Source organism: Ambystoma mexicanum, chromosome 3p (genome assembly GCF_040938575.1).
Source record: "Ambystoma mexicanum isolate Mex_15411 chromosome 3p, UKY_AmexF1_1, whole genome shotgun sequence".
NCBI classification, from domain to species: domain Eukaryota; kingdom Metazoa; phylum Chordata; class Amphibia; order Caudata; family Ambystomatidae; genus Ambystoma; species Ambystoma mexicanum.
Window position 1 is genome coordinate 615,910,990 of NC_090925.1, and position 16,010 is coordinate 615,926,999.

Here is a 16,010-nt window from a genome sequence, read left to right on the forward strand (position 1 = left end):
TCGCCTGTTTCTCTTGTAGGTTCAGTACATGCCAGTTTCATCAGATCATCAGATTGTTTCGCAAGCTGAACTTGAGGCAGCAGCTCACTCTGCAGTGACAGGTACATTCCAAGCATTCTCAGACTAAACCTTCTGCCCTGTTTTCCACACAAGCCTGAGCTATCCTCAATCATGCAATATTCCAGGTTCCCTTAGATATGTTTTACAAACTTCAGTGAGCATCTAATACCGCTTTGCATTCTGACCAAGAGGCATCACTGTCATATGCCCTCACACTGAAGGCCACAAGCAGATGACACAATGCACACCTGTGTAATCTCTTTGCGTGGCTCAAGCCACTGCTGCCAACACGATTGTCATGCACTCTGACAGCCGTGCTCTTGTAGCAGTGGGCACATCTTCACCTCTATCTAGATTGCATTGGCTCCCTGATAATGAAATAACTATGCAGATGCACTGAATTCCTAAGGGTATGTTCCCTTTGTAGATTAAAAAAAACATTTACTTAAACCAGTAACTAGTAGTCAGCATCTTCAATTTAGCTTGAGCTTGTCAAAAGGATTTAAAAGTAAACTTCTAAATTTCAGAAACCTCCCTTTCATTCGACCTAAAACCACTAATCAGCTTGGTTTTCTTCAAGAAACATCTGAACCACACTGACCCCCACCCTTTTAAGCTCTCCATCTAATCCTCTCTCAGGGATCGAAATAGGGATTTGTTGGCCTTAAGCTTAAACATGAAACCAAACAAGACACAATCATACCTCAACACCACATGACGGCTACCAAACAAAACGCACCAACGCTCAGTGGCCGGTTTCTCTGAACTGAATCTGCCAAAAGCACATCAAAGCTCACTTGCTTCTCCCCCTCTCAACCAAACTAGCTAACCCCCTCTACACCCAACCCTCCTTCCATTGCAGAACCACCAGAGCGCCATGAGACCACGCAAGTGGCAACCGTGCACGATACAAGACTCCATATAACAACATTAAACCAACTCTGGGTATACTGCATCACAAGGTGACCAGCACCTACATCTCTGGAATAAGGCGCTAATACAATGTCTGCCACAAGTATACCTTGTACATGATATACAAACCGCAACCTTTTGTCCGTTACGTATAACCCTTAATCTTTAGATGTCTTCAAGGAGGTTTCTAATGGCCTATGTAAAAATCCCCAAATGCACGTTCTTAATGTCACATGACATAGGTATATTTGAATGACACAAATTGGGCTGTGGGGTCCAAAGTAGCTCTGAACAGCAGTTATCAAGCTAAACAAGCACTTCTAGGATACAAGCAGGAGCTAAAGAGCTCCAGGCAAGTTTGATCTCTGACTTATGGACCCCACTATTGGCTGCTCTGTCTTGTCTTTCTCTTTCGTATAGTGTTGAAGCACCTCTCGAAAGGCTGCAGTACTATATATGCATGTAAGAAATGCATATGAAAGAACTTTGTGGAACCGCAAGTACTTTCAAATAGATTCATTCAGCGCAGATTTCTCTCTACAGCGCCCAACTAACTTCTGAAACCTTTTCATCCACTCAGGGCACAGTGTGGCTCTGCGCCTGCTCCGCCCAGTGCCGCTGCATGGTCAGATGTTGGATGTGATATCAAGCCAGAATATATGAATTCGCTGCACCACATGGCCGTGGTTTATTTTTTTGTGCACTGACGTTCTTCCAGGTCATACACTCAAAGGACCTCAGGGAGTGTGCCACAAAACGCTTTGCTTCCACAAAGGTGGAAAGAGAATGCCTTCCAAATCCAGGTTCAGAGCTGGAGAGCGCTGTGCTTGAAGAACCGGAGTGTTCTCCAGTCAAGAACACAGACTAAACCAAGGAAGAGATCAAGCTCTCCTAGTGACTCCAGGCATTACTCTTCATGCTCCAGCAAGCTGAGTTGCCACTCATACTCCAGGGATACCTCCGAGAATTTGCTAACTTTGCCTAAGGTACCTTTCCCCACTAAGCCCTAATCTCCAGAGGGGTTGTAACTTTCCGGCAGCAGATGCTTGAAGTCTTTGCCAAGGCACTGACAGCAGAAGCATAGCTCACTTTGCTTTCTGAATCTGGCTGCTGCACCTGCCTCCTGTCTTGATTTCAGCTCTGCCAATGGACACCTCTGCATCTTGGCAGCATATACAGCTCCACCTCAGAGTTTGCTCCTTCCTTCTCTGCACCAGGGCTGCACTGAAATACATCCCTCTTTTGAGGGGTAAATTCCTTTAAAGAAATTACAGGGATTTTTAATGAGAAGGGAATGTTTTCTCTTGTGGTCGAAAAACGCTTTACTTAAGTGTGGCTGAGGACTTCCCCATGGGGTTCTTTGATGAGGGAAAGATTCTACTAAGCCTACAGTCCAGTATCACCCGATGGACATTTTGAATGAGGGTCCTCCACAGGGAGAACCTTTTGCCATTCAACCTGGTGTTTGCTACTCCTGTTGTGGCAGCCTGAGAGAAGTCTGCATCTGTCCCTGCGGTGAACCACAATCTTTCCAAAAACAATTGCCCAACCCTCCTGGGATCATGGTTCCCTCTCTACTCCGCCCTTGCCAGAAAGCTTGGTGGTATAGGTGTAGGCCACAACGGCAGGCCGATCAGAAGAGCAAGAAGCTTGAGGCTATGGGACGCTAAGTCTTTGTATCTGGCAGTCTTGCCTCGAAGACTGTCGATGCCACATTTGCTTTGGCCAAGAATACCTTTGGACTGTGGAACATGATCTCAGTGGAAGCTTAAAGCTTGCCTATCGAGGAGATTAAGGTATGTTTCAACTCTTTTGTTGGTGTTAAGGCAGTTTTTGGACCACCCTCATTTGAGGATGCTACAACCACTAACCCGAACACGTCTGACAAGAAAGGGAAGCCTAACCTCTCTTAGTGTAGGTAACATGGTCAGAACGACAAGACTTGACTTTCAGGTAGAGGTAGTAGGTCGACACGGGTACAATTAGACCACATGCACTGCTCCAGAAAATGCAATATACTGAAAAATATATCCTTTAATAAGGTGACACATTATGAGTTTAGATATCTACTTTTGGTATGAATACAAAGTATTAAAATGGTACTAGCATATTATAAACACAGTAATGCATATACAAGGACTATCCTAACCCCAATGTCTATATGTGAGCCCTCTACCAACACCCAACATAAAATGCAGGAGGGGTGGGTAGAATTAGCGAACCATAAAACCTAACAAGCAGGTCAGTACACTATTGGCCTGCACAGTAATGTGCAGTGTCTTAAAGACACAACCCAATCCTAGTATATGTGGAATGCCCCATACATGATGGTCAGCACCGAATATATATGGTAGGACATGTGATAAAAAGGCAAACACAATTATGCACACAGGAAAAATATGTAAGAAATCCTGAAGACCAAAAACAGAACGAACTCCTTAGGGCATTATACAAGTTTTAATGCACACATATACTAGTCTATTATCGGCAGAGAAAGAATGAACCAATTGTACAGCCTAGTCAAAGGCTTTCAATAATTACCAAAACATTTTAGTAAGTTTCCTGTCTCATACAGCTCAAGGGGAAAAATATTGCTTGAAATATTTACCACATTACACTTGCAGTCCCATGGAAGAAATGCATATGAAGACGTTAAAATCAATTCAAAATCAGAGGTAAGTACCAAGAAATACCGAACTTCATCCAGAGCTCACTGAACGCTACATGGATCCATGAAAAATGTCTGGGAGCAGTTCAGTCCGCAGAGTCATTTTAGGAGAATTCCAGGGAAGTTTGACAGTTCCATTGTAATGAATGGGAGAAAGTTAAAAGACCATCCGTTTAGTGAAGGAAAGTCTGTTTGACCGCACAGGGGCAGATGCAGCGACAAGCAACCTCAGAGAAGACCACAGGAGACCCAAAAGAAGTGTTCCAGAGGCCGAAAGATGGGCCTGTGGCGCAGAGGATGAAGCATTAGAGCAGGACTCCCCCCTCAAAATTCCCCAATACAGGTCCATGGGGGTTGCTGTAAAGATCGCCTCACAGGAATTTCTACAATGGACCAGGGGAACACCTGGGGGTTAGCATCTCAAATAATCGCCCCTTGAAGGAACCACTACATACTCAAGTCAGCTGTTTCGTCAAACCGCTCCATAAAAGCAATCTGTTGATTATGCAGCTCTTATGCAGGCCCCAGTAACCCAACTAAGAAACACAGGCTTTTCCCAGGATCTCTATCTTCAAGCCAGGAGTGAAAAGTCTGGCGAGAGAGACATCAGGTAGACAAGGGAACGGCTCCCAGCTGCAGTGTCAACAAAAGAAGGCATCAGCACAGCAGCAAATATGCCCAGGGAAGATTCAACGGCTGATGGCACCCTTTGACATGCCAAATTGAAACTCTGGCTGGTAGTTGAGACTACAACCACCTTCTGGACATCTGCAGCGATCCACAGCCAATCAGATGAATCTGGCAGTAAACGGCATGTGGCAATGGTAAATCAGCTCAGAAAGGTGTATCGGGGCATGGATCTAATGCACTGGTGTCTCTGGCAATTCCCGCTTACCCAACTTTCTAACCTGGGTGTGCCGCTGTAGGAAAAGGACTTGGTGAGGAAAGGCAATAAGTATACAGATTCCCCAAAGCCCCTAAGAATACACACTAGGTTAGAAAAAATATGTGCCACAGAAGGAAAGGCAGACAAAGGAATGCTGGTGTACATTTCTTTTAGTTGTTGATTGGAATATATATATAGCTCTTAACTTCAACCCCAGTATACCATCAGTTCTATATTTTTTGTATATAACATGGGAGAATCACATCGCATCACATCATATCACATTCCACACTATAAAACACTAATAATATTCCCAAGTAGCTGCATGAAAAACAGAGTCCTTTAAAAATATTTTTAAAAGTCCTTATAAAGTGCACTTTATTTCCCCAAAAATATATACAAATATCCTTGCTTGGCAAACAGTGTGGTAGGGCAGTCTCAAGTTCCTTTGTGCTGCAGCAGGTTGTGTATGGTGCTCCTGGGACCTTAGAAGGGCAGGCAGGGCAGCAGCAGTATGTAGGGGGTCCACATTTCTTTTAACCTGGGCAGTTTATGTTGGGGAAGCATGGCACTATTGCAATGTAGATCGTCCCTTACAGGAAGTCCTGGCTGGGCTGTGTATGTCAGAGGTGGCCCAGCATTAATTGCAGCAGTGGGGGGGGGCCTAGGCGAGTCCTTTCACCTGGGCCCCATTTGGCAGCAGAGGCTTGGGTCACCATAGTGTGGTTCCAGCCTCCGCCTTTTGATCGTCTGCTTGGCCTCAAAGCCTCTGACATTTTGATGGTGTCTGCAGCATGATTACGCATGTGATCACACAATGTAGTACTTCAAAGTCTGAGATCTCAGTTAGGGTGGCATGTTAAATTTATTTCAGGTCTAAGGCACTGTGGTTCAGTACCTTCTGTGATAGAGCCTGCAAGACAACATGCTGAGAGGGACGGTGCTTCAGCAATCTTGGGCTAAGCTAAGTGTTTGTGGGCGTCTCCTTGAAAGGCTGTGGAGCTTGCTTGCAAGAACATATGGTGCGCTGACTTTGATCCCTGACACAAGCTCGGGAGCACATCAATTTGCTTGAGCTGCAGGCTATAAGACTGCCCTCCTTTCTGTGCCAAGCAAGAGTTTGTTGGTTCTGACGGACAACACTGCGGCCATATACTAGCTCATCAAGTGGGGTGGTGTGGGGTCATTCTCTCTGTGCTGGGAAGCAATACACGACTGTGGTTCTCAGGTCAGGAGAACTAGGTGTCTCTGACGGCGACCCATCTTTATGTGACACAATAAGTCATTGCTGATGCTCTGAGCAGCCAGTCTTCGACATCCAATGTGTGGGATCTAAGCTAGGAAGTTCTCTCGGAGATCTTCCCTCAAGTGGATCTGTTCACCTCCAGTCTGAACAGGATGTGCAAATTGTTCTGATCCAGGGAAATTCCTCAGCAGGGAATTTTTGGCAGATGCTTTGGTTGTTGAATGGAACTTTGAACTCTTTGGTGCTTATTCCTTTAATTCGCTAGTTTTCAGGAGACTGCAGATGTTAGAGTCCACTTTGTTTCTGATTGCTCTGAAATGGGCCAGAGCTTTTAGTCATATCCATCCAACCTCCTTGGTGTCTCCCGGCAAGGGTAGGGGGACCTGCTCTCCCACTCGGAGGGCCGGGTCTTCTATCCGAGCATCTGCAGCCTGAACCTTCATGCTTGGCTACTGAAAGGTTAAAGTACAAGGAGTGGGACTTGTCGTTGTCGGGCAACCTCCTGGCTGTACTCCTTTTTGTTCTGTGGCCTGCCATCAAGTCTTCTCTATTCCTGCTGGTAGCATACATTTTTGACTTTTGTGATGAATCCTTGGATGCTGTCACTTCTCACCGAGGAGCCTCGTCTCATGAGGTGAGGGAGCTGATGTTGCTACCCGATTAGTCCCTCTGGGGGTCGTACTCAGCAGGAGGATCTCATGGGGCAGGACCCCCACCCTTCCTTTGGGACTAAAGGTGACTATCCAGGGACAATGCAGATTCTTCCCCTCACCTGACCCTCCTTTACCTTGCCACCCCATATGGATGTGTCATGTACATAGTAGCAACAGTACAGGGACCATAAAAGAACATAGTCCACCCAAGAGAGATCTATGGTAAAGGTACTGGGACTATGAAGAGTCATATTTACCTTAGAGAGAGCTCTCAGGGAAATACTTGGACAAGGAAGAGGTGCAGAGGAATGAAGAGCAATCCTCAAAATACTATGGAGCCAGTCTAGTGTTTCAGAAGCTCTGATTCTCTAGAACTAAAATTAGAAGAGGGAAAACCAAGCAGTGAGAGAGCCCCCCCTCCCCTCTGGAGGAACCACAAGTGCTTACGCCGACCGGAGCGCAGAAGCAACACTAACACTGGTTGCTAGCTGCAACCCAGGAGAGGTTTCGGAAGTGTTCCATATTGGACCAGCAAGGAAGGACCGACCAGCGAGCAGGGAAGCCCTGCGTCCAGGTGAAAGCAGCAGTGGAAGCGTGCTGCTGAGAGCAGCCGCACATCCCCAGAGGGGCGGAATGCTGCAGAGTCACCGCAGCCCCCAGTTAGCCACAGGAAGCTGCAGGAAAGCTCAAGACTGACTGGAGATGACTGGCACACACCCTAAAGGTACCTGGGTGACCGGAATGGTTGGTGGCGCTGCAAGAGAGAAAGAAGTACGGGTCTGGGACCAGCACCCAATTGATGAGGGCATCACAAATCCTCTTCTTTGGCAGAGGTGCGAGCCAGGATTGTCAGAGCAGTCAGAGAGAGAAGTACAGGTCTGGGACTTGTACCCAGTTGAGAAGAGCATCCCAAATCCTCTTCTTCGGCGCAGTACCTGCCATGAAAGTGAACCAAGTCTGCCAAAGGAAAACAGCAGAATCCTATGGCTCTAGGACCCACACCTACAGGCAAGTAAAACAGGGTGAAAGGAAGACCCGGGGTAGAGTAGCATTTCCCCTGGTGGAGTGGAACTGTGTGAATACAGTAACAAGAGAAGGGAGACATTTCCTTGGAACACCAAATCCAGGGAAAGGGAGTCCTTTCCCCAGGCATTGTGAACTGCCTCAGAAAGCTTGAAAAGGGCCTGGATGGAGAATGGAGTTATTCTCTAGCCTTCGTGAACTGTGATACAGAGCCTGAGAAGGGCCTGGGGAAGTAGTCAATCCTCCAGCCTGCATGAAAGAGCCTGAGAAGGGACCGGGGAAGGGAGACATTTCCCCTACTACTGTGAAAATGCAAGCCAAAAAGTGATCAGGGGAAGGAAGCTACACCCCCTGGTGTTGTGTACCGTGAAGCAAAGCCAAAGAAGGCCCAGGGAAGGGAACCATTCTCCTGACAATGTGAAAATACTGAGAACAAGCTACCTGGAGAGGGGAGGCATTCTCCAGGAACCCAATAGTGAAGAAATCTATGGACAATAAAGAATGTTTCAGTTGGAACTTTACTTTTTGACTTTGAACTGAGAACATTAGAGCACCATAGGCAGGAACTTTGTTTCCGTTCTTAGAACGGAACTGAGACCTGGAGAATGAAGTTTCCACTTGCCAATTCGAAGGGAGCCATTCTTCTGGACCAAGAAGATCCACTAGTACTTTAGTTTAATTACAAGTATGAGGGCAAGAAGTAGGCATTGTGGCACACAACAGTGGACTCTTTTCATTTACTTGGCCGTTCTGACAGAATCCTTAGTTCCCTTAGTTGAGGCAGGGATCCTTAGCTGAGGCAGGGAAACCCCTTATAGAGTTAGGGAGAGAGAGGTTTCCTCTTTATTTTGATTAAATAAAGGTTTATGGAGGCCACCAGGTGGCGCAGGCAATATGGCTGCCTATGCGCCGAGCTCCTTTCCCTGCCGTAGTGACTAGAGGAGTTATTGCGGAGTTGAGGCACCAAGGGTCCCTGGAAGAAGGGTCCCTGAGTGTGTGAAGCAGTGCAGCACTGAATGAGCTGAAACTCTGAGGCTGGAGCCCTGCAAATGAGAGTGGCATGACGCAAGCACCTGAGGATCCTGGTGCAGAGGCAGTGAGCCCATAACAGGCGGGAGCCAGGAGCACCCAGGCGCGGTGGAGTCTCCGGCCCACTGAGCGGATTGTAAGCGGGCAGCATGGGCTGCCAGGGTAAAGGAGGAGCTGCCTCGGAGGAGCCGGTGTAAAACCTGCGGGCAAGAGAGGAGCTGCAGTAGCAGAGCTGCCTGCACGGGGCCAATAAAGGCTGCTGGCAGAGACTGATTGCAGCAGCACACCAGGCATAATGGTGGCCTCGTACAGGATGGCGGCAGCAGATAACATGAAATAGGTAGGTACTGACTAAGTGGTACGGCGCATGTGAAGTGACTGTTTGGCACTTAGTGGATGAATCTAGCACCAACAACTTAAAGAAGGGGCCACGGGAGAACACAGCCGCTGGGGTTTGTGCAGCTGCAATCAGGGTACCTACCCAATTGGCGGGAGGAGTTGAAGAAGAGTTGAAGAACCGGTCCCTAGGGGGGAAGTGCAGCGCAACTGTTTGAGCACCCGGACCTCTGGAAGGGCAGGCCCCAGAGAGAATGCCTTAATTGGGTTTGCTGCCTGCCCCTTTGTGCATCTAGTAACCCTCTCGGTGTACTCCAGGCGACAGGGAGGGCACTGGGAGGCCTGTTGAGAGGACACATGCTGGCATTTGTTGGGGCCTGTGTCGGTGGACAGAGGCCAAAGCCTGGCATCGCTGCAGTGATTGACAGAGGGGCCCGGAGGGGAGAGAATGGGTAGTCTCCAGGCCAGAGATACAGTGGAACCCCCTGTGAGGTGAGGGAGAGCGAGCAGGCATGCAAAGGAAGCTAAGGGAGAAGGTCTGGCCTTGAGAGGGCCATTGCGGTGGTCACCCCGCAGCTGAGGTTGGGGGCAGAAGAGAGCTCATTGATCTAGTGCAACCCACTGGTCCACGGAGGCATTGAGGACTAAAGGGGGCAAGGAAGGGTCTGCCTGGGCCTCAGGGCGACTCCACCCCCTGAGTGGACGAGGAAGGGCGTAGGTGGATAAGCTGGAGGGGAACTTTAGCGCAGTATTGCTACCAGGACAGTGACGAGATGGCAAAGGATGAGGGGGAGGGGAGGGGGGCTCACCCCTGCTCAGCGGAGATTGGTACAATTAGAAATAATATTCAGACCATCCTGGAGATAAGGGGGATGCAGACAGATATAGGGGCGAAGGTGGCAGATCTTTTGGCGAGGGCGGTCACCCTATAGGAGAGAGTAGAGGGGGCTGGAGGCTAACCAGGCCTCGATGGGGATCTTAGAAGCGCAAACAGAGGCAAGCCTCTTGGAAGTCGAAAGACGGGAGGAGGAACTGCATTTAAGGTAGGTGACACCGTAAACCGGGAGAGGCGGAATAACCTCTGGTTTTTCGGGGGGAAGGAGGCGGAAGGAGAATCGCGCCGCTGGCATGGACATCCTTGATGAAGAAGATGTATAGTAAAGGATCCATGCCAGGGTGGTGTGCAGTTGAACACCGCTGATTTTTCTTTTTCTTTCTTTTCTCTTTTTATTTTGTATTATTCTTTTATTTTTAATTTTTTTTTTATTCTTTTTATTTTTCAATTTTTGTAGGTCTGGAACCCGGTCGGCCCTGGTGGGGAAAAAGGTCTCTATCTTGCTTGTTTTCTCTCTTTCCCTCTCTCTTTCTGTCTCTCTTTCTCTCTCTCTTTCTCGCTCTCTTTATTTTTCTCTCTCTTCCTCTTTCTTTCTTTTTTTTGATAATCTTTTTTCCCTGTCCAGGGATAAGCAAGGATGCCTGACCAACGTGTTCAAACCCCTCTGTTATATAGGAATAATGTCAAAATGAATGCAATTGGTTCTAGGAATGATGCATTATACTTTTTTGGTATTATATTGTTTTGTATGACACTGATCGTGGTTGTCGCAGTGTATGAAGGTATGTCTGTTGTATGGGGTGAAGCAAAAACAGAGGTGTGATGGCTGGAAGGTTTAGAATGAATCTTAACCACTGGCATTGCTCTGGGCACCCCTCCAGACCACCGTTCTTCGCCTGCAAAGCCATTACAGAAGGGGAAAGACCATATGCAAATCAGGCTTGGCCCCACCCCAAAAGGGGCAGTCCAGTCCGAACTGCTAGGTCACATCCCTTCTGCACGGGACCACAAGCATATGTTGTATGGGGTGGCCATATAAGGGGGGGGGAGTTGGACAGTTACATAATGCTAGTATGAATATGTCTATGATAAAAAAGAATCAAACAATGTCTCACTTTTTGCCGGCCACCCCTACAGGTTTTCTTAGATGAATAAAACAGGAAGTATGAATGACGTATGATTAAGGGGTTGCGCTTTGAAGCCATTTCTGACATTCAGCAAGATACAGGAAATAGGAATGGTCCTGTGCTCCAAGCAGGGGGAGATGGTAACCTTGGACAGAGTGCATCAATCTGCGGGGTGGGGGAGGTAGAGGACCAGGCTCGATCCTGGCGCGGTTGCACTACTACAGCAACATGGCGATAATCCATGATTGATAACCTGCAATATGTTTCCCAAACACCGACTGGTGATAGTTTTCCTGCAGGAGACCCACTATAAGCAGGGAGCAGAGTCTGCAATAAAGGGTTGTAGAGGAGGAGCCAAGTACCCCCACTCCACCTACCCCGCCTACATTACCTGAGAAGTATGAACCAAAGCATGTGACTTATACTACACCAATCAGAAAGCAGGAAGAAAAGCAACAACTACCCTTACCTAAGAAAATATGGGAAGTAAAGTACCTATTGAGGAATCTATACCTACATCCAAGACAATATGATGGACATTTTAATGCGATTCCTGATGAAACAAAGAAACTGACCGGGATGAATGGTGACGTCATACGAAACTGAATCGACTCCATATAGAAGATAACCAGACCAGAGAGGCAGACGATTTATGAAGAAAAAAGAAGCACTAAGGATAAGTGACATTGTGGGATCAAGATAAAGAGACGTATGCCATATGCATGATGAAGATGCACATGTACAGATGCAATGAAACGCAAGCAATCAGCAAGCTAGCCAGATGCTTATAGTAAATAGATCGCAGCAAGCACCAACATATACATATATACCTCATAGATACATATGGCTTAAATAAGGAATGAATGTTCCACTACGTATATAGCTGTCTTGAACAACGAGGAAGGCCTCAATTCAGTGTTGCAGTTACAAAAGAAATTGAATTAAACAGAATATATTTCCGCTAAGGAGTTGGATCAGCCAAGAGAGCCAAGGTCTTATCAGAACTAGAATTGGCTGACATTGGATACAATTAATGGGGGGGCCATATAGTTGTGTAGCCAATGGGACGTCGTACATTTAGTGACATTCATATTGGCCAATTAGAAGGGAGGGCTTAGTTGCCCCACCTGTTGACTACCCTAATATTTATCTCTGTTACTCTATACAGATATTACACCTATACTTAGTAGTTCACTTAGAGCCAATCCCGCTTCCAGATAGGTTTTAGAAGTTTTCCACGTAGGATGACGTTGGTAATGATGAAGGTCGACACATCAGCTGTGATCAATTTAGGGTTTAAGAACCCAACTTTTTTATGAAATGATTGAGAGTTGAGTATCGAGCCATTGTTGATGATCGTTGTACTCCCTATTTTACTTACTTAAATTAAAACAGACAAACTTTTTGCCAAGCTATTTGTGTCGTCTGAATTATTGATGTTTGATTAAAATCTGAATCCCCATCTGTTAGGCAGAATAATATGCAGTACCCTTTGGGAACACCACACACAATTAGGACTACAAGTGACAGTACAAATTCACCTTTGGTACAAGCCTGTACTACACAGTTAAAGTGGTAGCAGTAGCGGAGCAGCCAGACTTATCTCAAGAGTAAGTGAGCAGTATCACATAGTTACACAAAGGACAGCAAAGGACTATGGTTCAGGCAAACACTGACTGAAGGTTTTCAAGTAAAAGAATATACATTTATTTCACTCTTCAGTTGTTTAACATTACACTATTATAAACAGTTAAAAAATCACTCTCTTAATACACCACACCACTTCCCTTACATTCCACACAGGTTAAGGTCACAAAATGAAGTGGGAGCAAAATGGCACTCCAGCAATTTAAAAGGGAGGGAAAGACAAAGTTATTAGAAATTAAATCAAACCAACAGGTAAGTACTCAGGGCAATTGAACAAGAGGAACTACAGTGATAAAATCAGGTGGAAAAGGCTTAAGGCCAAAGTCAATGGGTCAAAAGTCTTTTGCTCAAGATCACACAGTTCAGGGTAGTTCGCAGTAAAGTTTGTGACACGGTTTCCGGACGGGGTTGGTTGATAGAAAAGTTAGTTCGAAGAGAAGGACAAGCCCTGGGATTGGAGAAATATTTCAAACACTTTCACCGCGGTTGAACGAAACGAGAAACCGGATTTGCACAGTACCTTAAAAGGGAGAGGAAGCTGTAGCTGAGGCGGACGTTCCTGGTAGTTCCTGCAGGCTCACGGTTCCTGAAGCGACTGTCGGACTGACAAGAAGTAGGAAGACTGGAGGGTCCTGCACTACCCAGGGAAGAAACCAGCATCAGAGCAAAACAACAAATAAAAGGTGTGCTCCTTAAAACCCAAGCAGGGTCTGACCTTCCTGGCTATCCTGCCCACTGTAGCTCTGTACAGCGAATTCGAGCAGAGGTGGGGTCCTGGCTTGTAGTTTGGGCGAACTGGTTGGTCCCACCAGCTCAAGATAAGAAGTTTCCTGGAGGATCTTCTCTGTCGTCGGATTCTGAAGATTCGGACCTGGAGCAGGGCTTCACTGGGTGGTTCAGTCATTGTAGGGGACCTCTCCTGTCAGCTTTTCGTTGGTTCTTTCGTTCTAATGGCAACTCTGCCTTTCCAGTCCCAGAGACCTGCTTTTTATGCAGTTTTCCCCCATTCATCCAGCCTGGCTGTCGATCACACAGCAGGGTGTTTGTCCTGGCAAAGACAGTCCCCTTAGGCAATCAAACGGGAGTGCGACTTGGGTTACCAAGAGAACCCATGGCAGGGGTCAGAAGATCCCTCCCTCACATCCTGCCTACCCAGACTTTCAGGCGCCTTAAGGAGGGCTTCTGTGCAGAAGCCTGCGAAAAGACGGCGAACAAAGGAATAATCCCCGGTTTGGCGCGCAGAGAAACACAAGAAAGACTTTAACGAAAAGAAATGGCGAATAAACCCAGCCGGAGCCATAATAAAATGTATTTGGTCAAGCGGGTTTATGTTCGAGGCTAATATAATGGCCTAAAACAATACCACGTTTATATAAGATAACCGCGGTAGAAAAGTTAGGGTAGTTACCACTGCCACCAGCCAAGTCTTGATGCAAAGGGAGCGAAACAATGCTCCAAGAGACACAGACAAAAAGGGATAAGAATTAACCCTGTCCAATACTCTATGTAAGATGGGGTGTACTGGGTCGGTGGTTTAAAGTGACTAAAGTAAAGTTAATGGCAACTTTACCTTTTCTGGGCGACAGTAGTCAGCCCCAGAAAATTGAGTCAGTGGGAAGTCTCAAAGACAACCATGTGTCACTGCACTGAAGGTGCTGTGTAACACACATGAAAAATATGAGGCCATGGAGTAGGTGAGGCTCCAGTGCTCAAGATCACACAAAAAGTGAAAACACACACAGCAAAACACATGTAAGAGTGGGAAAAAAGGCTCACACTCTTACCAGGTGAAATAAATTAATCCTAGAAATCAGCAAAGCTGCAGAGGGACTCATTAGGTAAGGAAAATCAGCCATTTATGAGAATTCTCCCTAACACATCCATCTCCAAGGTATTGCTACTCATCTTAAAGGGCTGGAAGTCCCCAGTTCAGGGTCAAGATGTTGGTATGGTTTATTGGGCCTCTTGCAGGGGTTGTAAGAAGAAGGGGTAGGTATCTTACTAGGAAAAACATTTAGAATGACAGAGGTCCCGATCAAGAGGAGGTTTGGGGGTCAGTCCCTGGGGATAAAGGTTCTCTATGAGGGAGTGCGGATCACACTGGCCACGCTATATGCACCCAATACGGGACAAATGAGATTTTTGTGCCAGATGTTTGGGATGATGGAAAACTGGCCAGAGGGGGGGGGGCGCGATCCTGGGGGTGGAGGATTCCAACCTAGTGGCCAAGCCATCACTTGACTAGTGGTCAGCAAAGGGGGGACAACCGAGTGCGGCGAGTAAAGAGAACATGGAATTTCCAGAACCTCCTGCAGGACCACTATTGGGTGGACGTCTGGCGGGGTCACTTTTCGGGGCCAGGGGGCTTCATTCTTTTTTCCCCTGCATCAGTCATACACCAGGATAGATCTGTTGCTAGTCCCACAGGAATGGTAGGGAGAAGTAAGAGGACCTAAAGTCGAGGTGATAACCTGGTTAGACCACGAGCTGGTGTTGACAGAGTGGAAGGTGACAAAACCACTGCAGCGGAACTTCCGCTGTAGGTGCAATGTCACACTGGTGAGGGATCAGGTGTTCCGGGACTTCCTAAGGAAACCGATATGGGCGTATTCTGAAATGAATGACAATGGAGAGGCGCGCATGACTACTGTATGGGAGGCTGCTCATCGCGGAAGAGTCGCGCAAGAAAAGGGAGAGGGGGTTGGTCGAGGCCAGACTCTGTGAAGAACTGAAAGGTTTGAGAACCCAACTAGTCCAGAAAGACGCAGCTAGGAAGAGACTGCTGGGTGAGATGAGGGACAAGAGGCAAGAGCTCCACACAGTATCTATATGAGAAGTGGTGAAGAAGATGAGGTTTACGTGACAAAGATATTGTGAATGGGAGCGATGCAGTGGGGATGTTTCTAGCTAACAGAGTGAGGGGATGCAGGGCAGAGGGGAGAGTAGACTGGGTACGTGGGGCGACAGAGGTATGGTGGATAGAGGGGAGGACATCTCAGCTTTGTCGAGGATCCAGCCATCCTGAGCTTTCGGAAGTGTCCCTGGACCACACGGTGGACTGACTGACCAGCTCTCATGGGCTACCTCACCAGAGCCGTCGCTGTTCTGCGGTTGCACCTGGAACTTTGGTAGTGGCCCGCATGTGGTACAAGTCTCCTCCCTGCCAAATGTCGGCACCCAGCATCAAGGGATCCTGTCCTGGAAGAGCTTTTGTGACCGCGACTGGAAGGACACCTGTCATCACCTAGGTACGGAGACCATTGCTGGAACTCACCTTCCCTGTCCTGTGAGGTGTCCTGAAGAGTCCTGCATTAGTGAATCTTGCATATCTTCATCGCCAGTGATTGCATTTTGCTACTATACCTGACCAGAAGAATCCAACCTTCGGCGACCCTCAGCAGATCCGCCAAGTCACTTGGGAAAATCTGAGTCAAGTGGGGGTAAGTAAACGTACTGCATCTGTCCCCCCGATCCTCCTCTTCCTCTATAGGATAACATTGGGAAAAAGTCCATTTGTCTCCTAACCTTCTGTTTTATTGCCTTTTAGTATTGAGCTGGGTAGTGTGATGAACCAGATGGAGTCATCAC

At 47.3% G+C, this 16,010-nt stretch overlaps 1 protein-coding gene across 3 annotated transcripts in view; it reads left to right on the forward strand.

Moving 5' to 3' along the window:
* ZNF335 (zinc finger protein 335) overlaps positions 1 to 16,010 on the forward strand; it is a 1,126,934-nt gene that overhangs the window by 1,091,834 nt on the left and 19,090 nt on the right. For all 3 annotated transcript variants that reach the window (XM_069651371.1, XM_069651372.1, XM_069651373.1), the window contains one exon: positions 20 to 101. In XM_069651371.1, the coding sequence (XP_069507472.1) occupies positions 20 to 101 (82 nt within the window). The remainder of the gene's footprint in view (positions 1 to 19; positions 102 to 16,010) is intronic.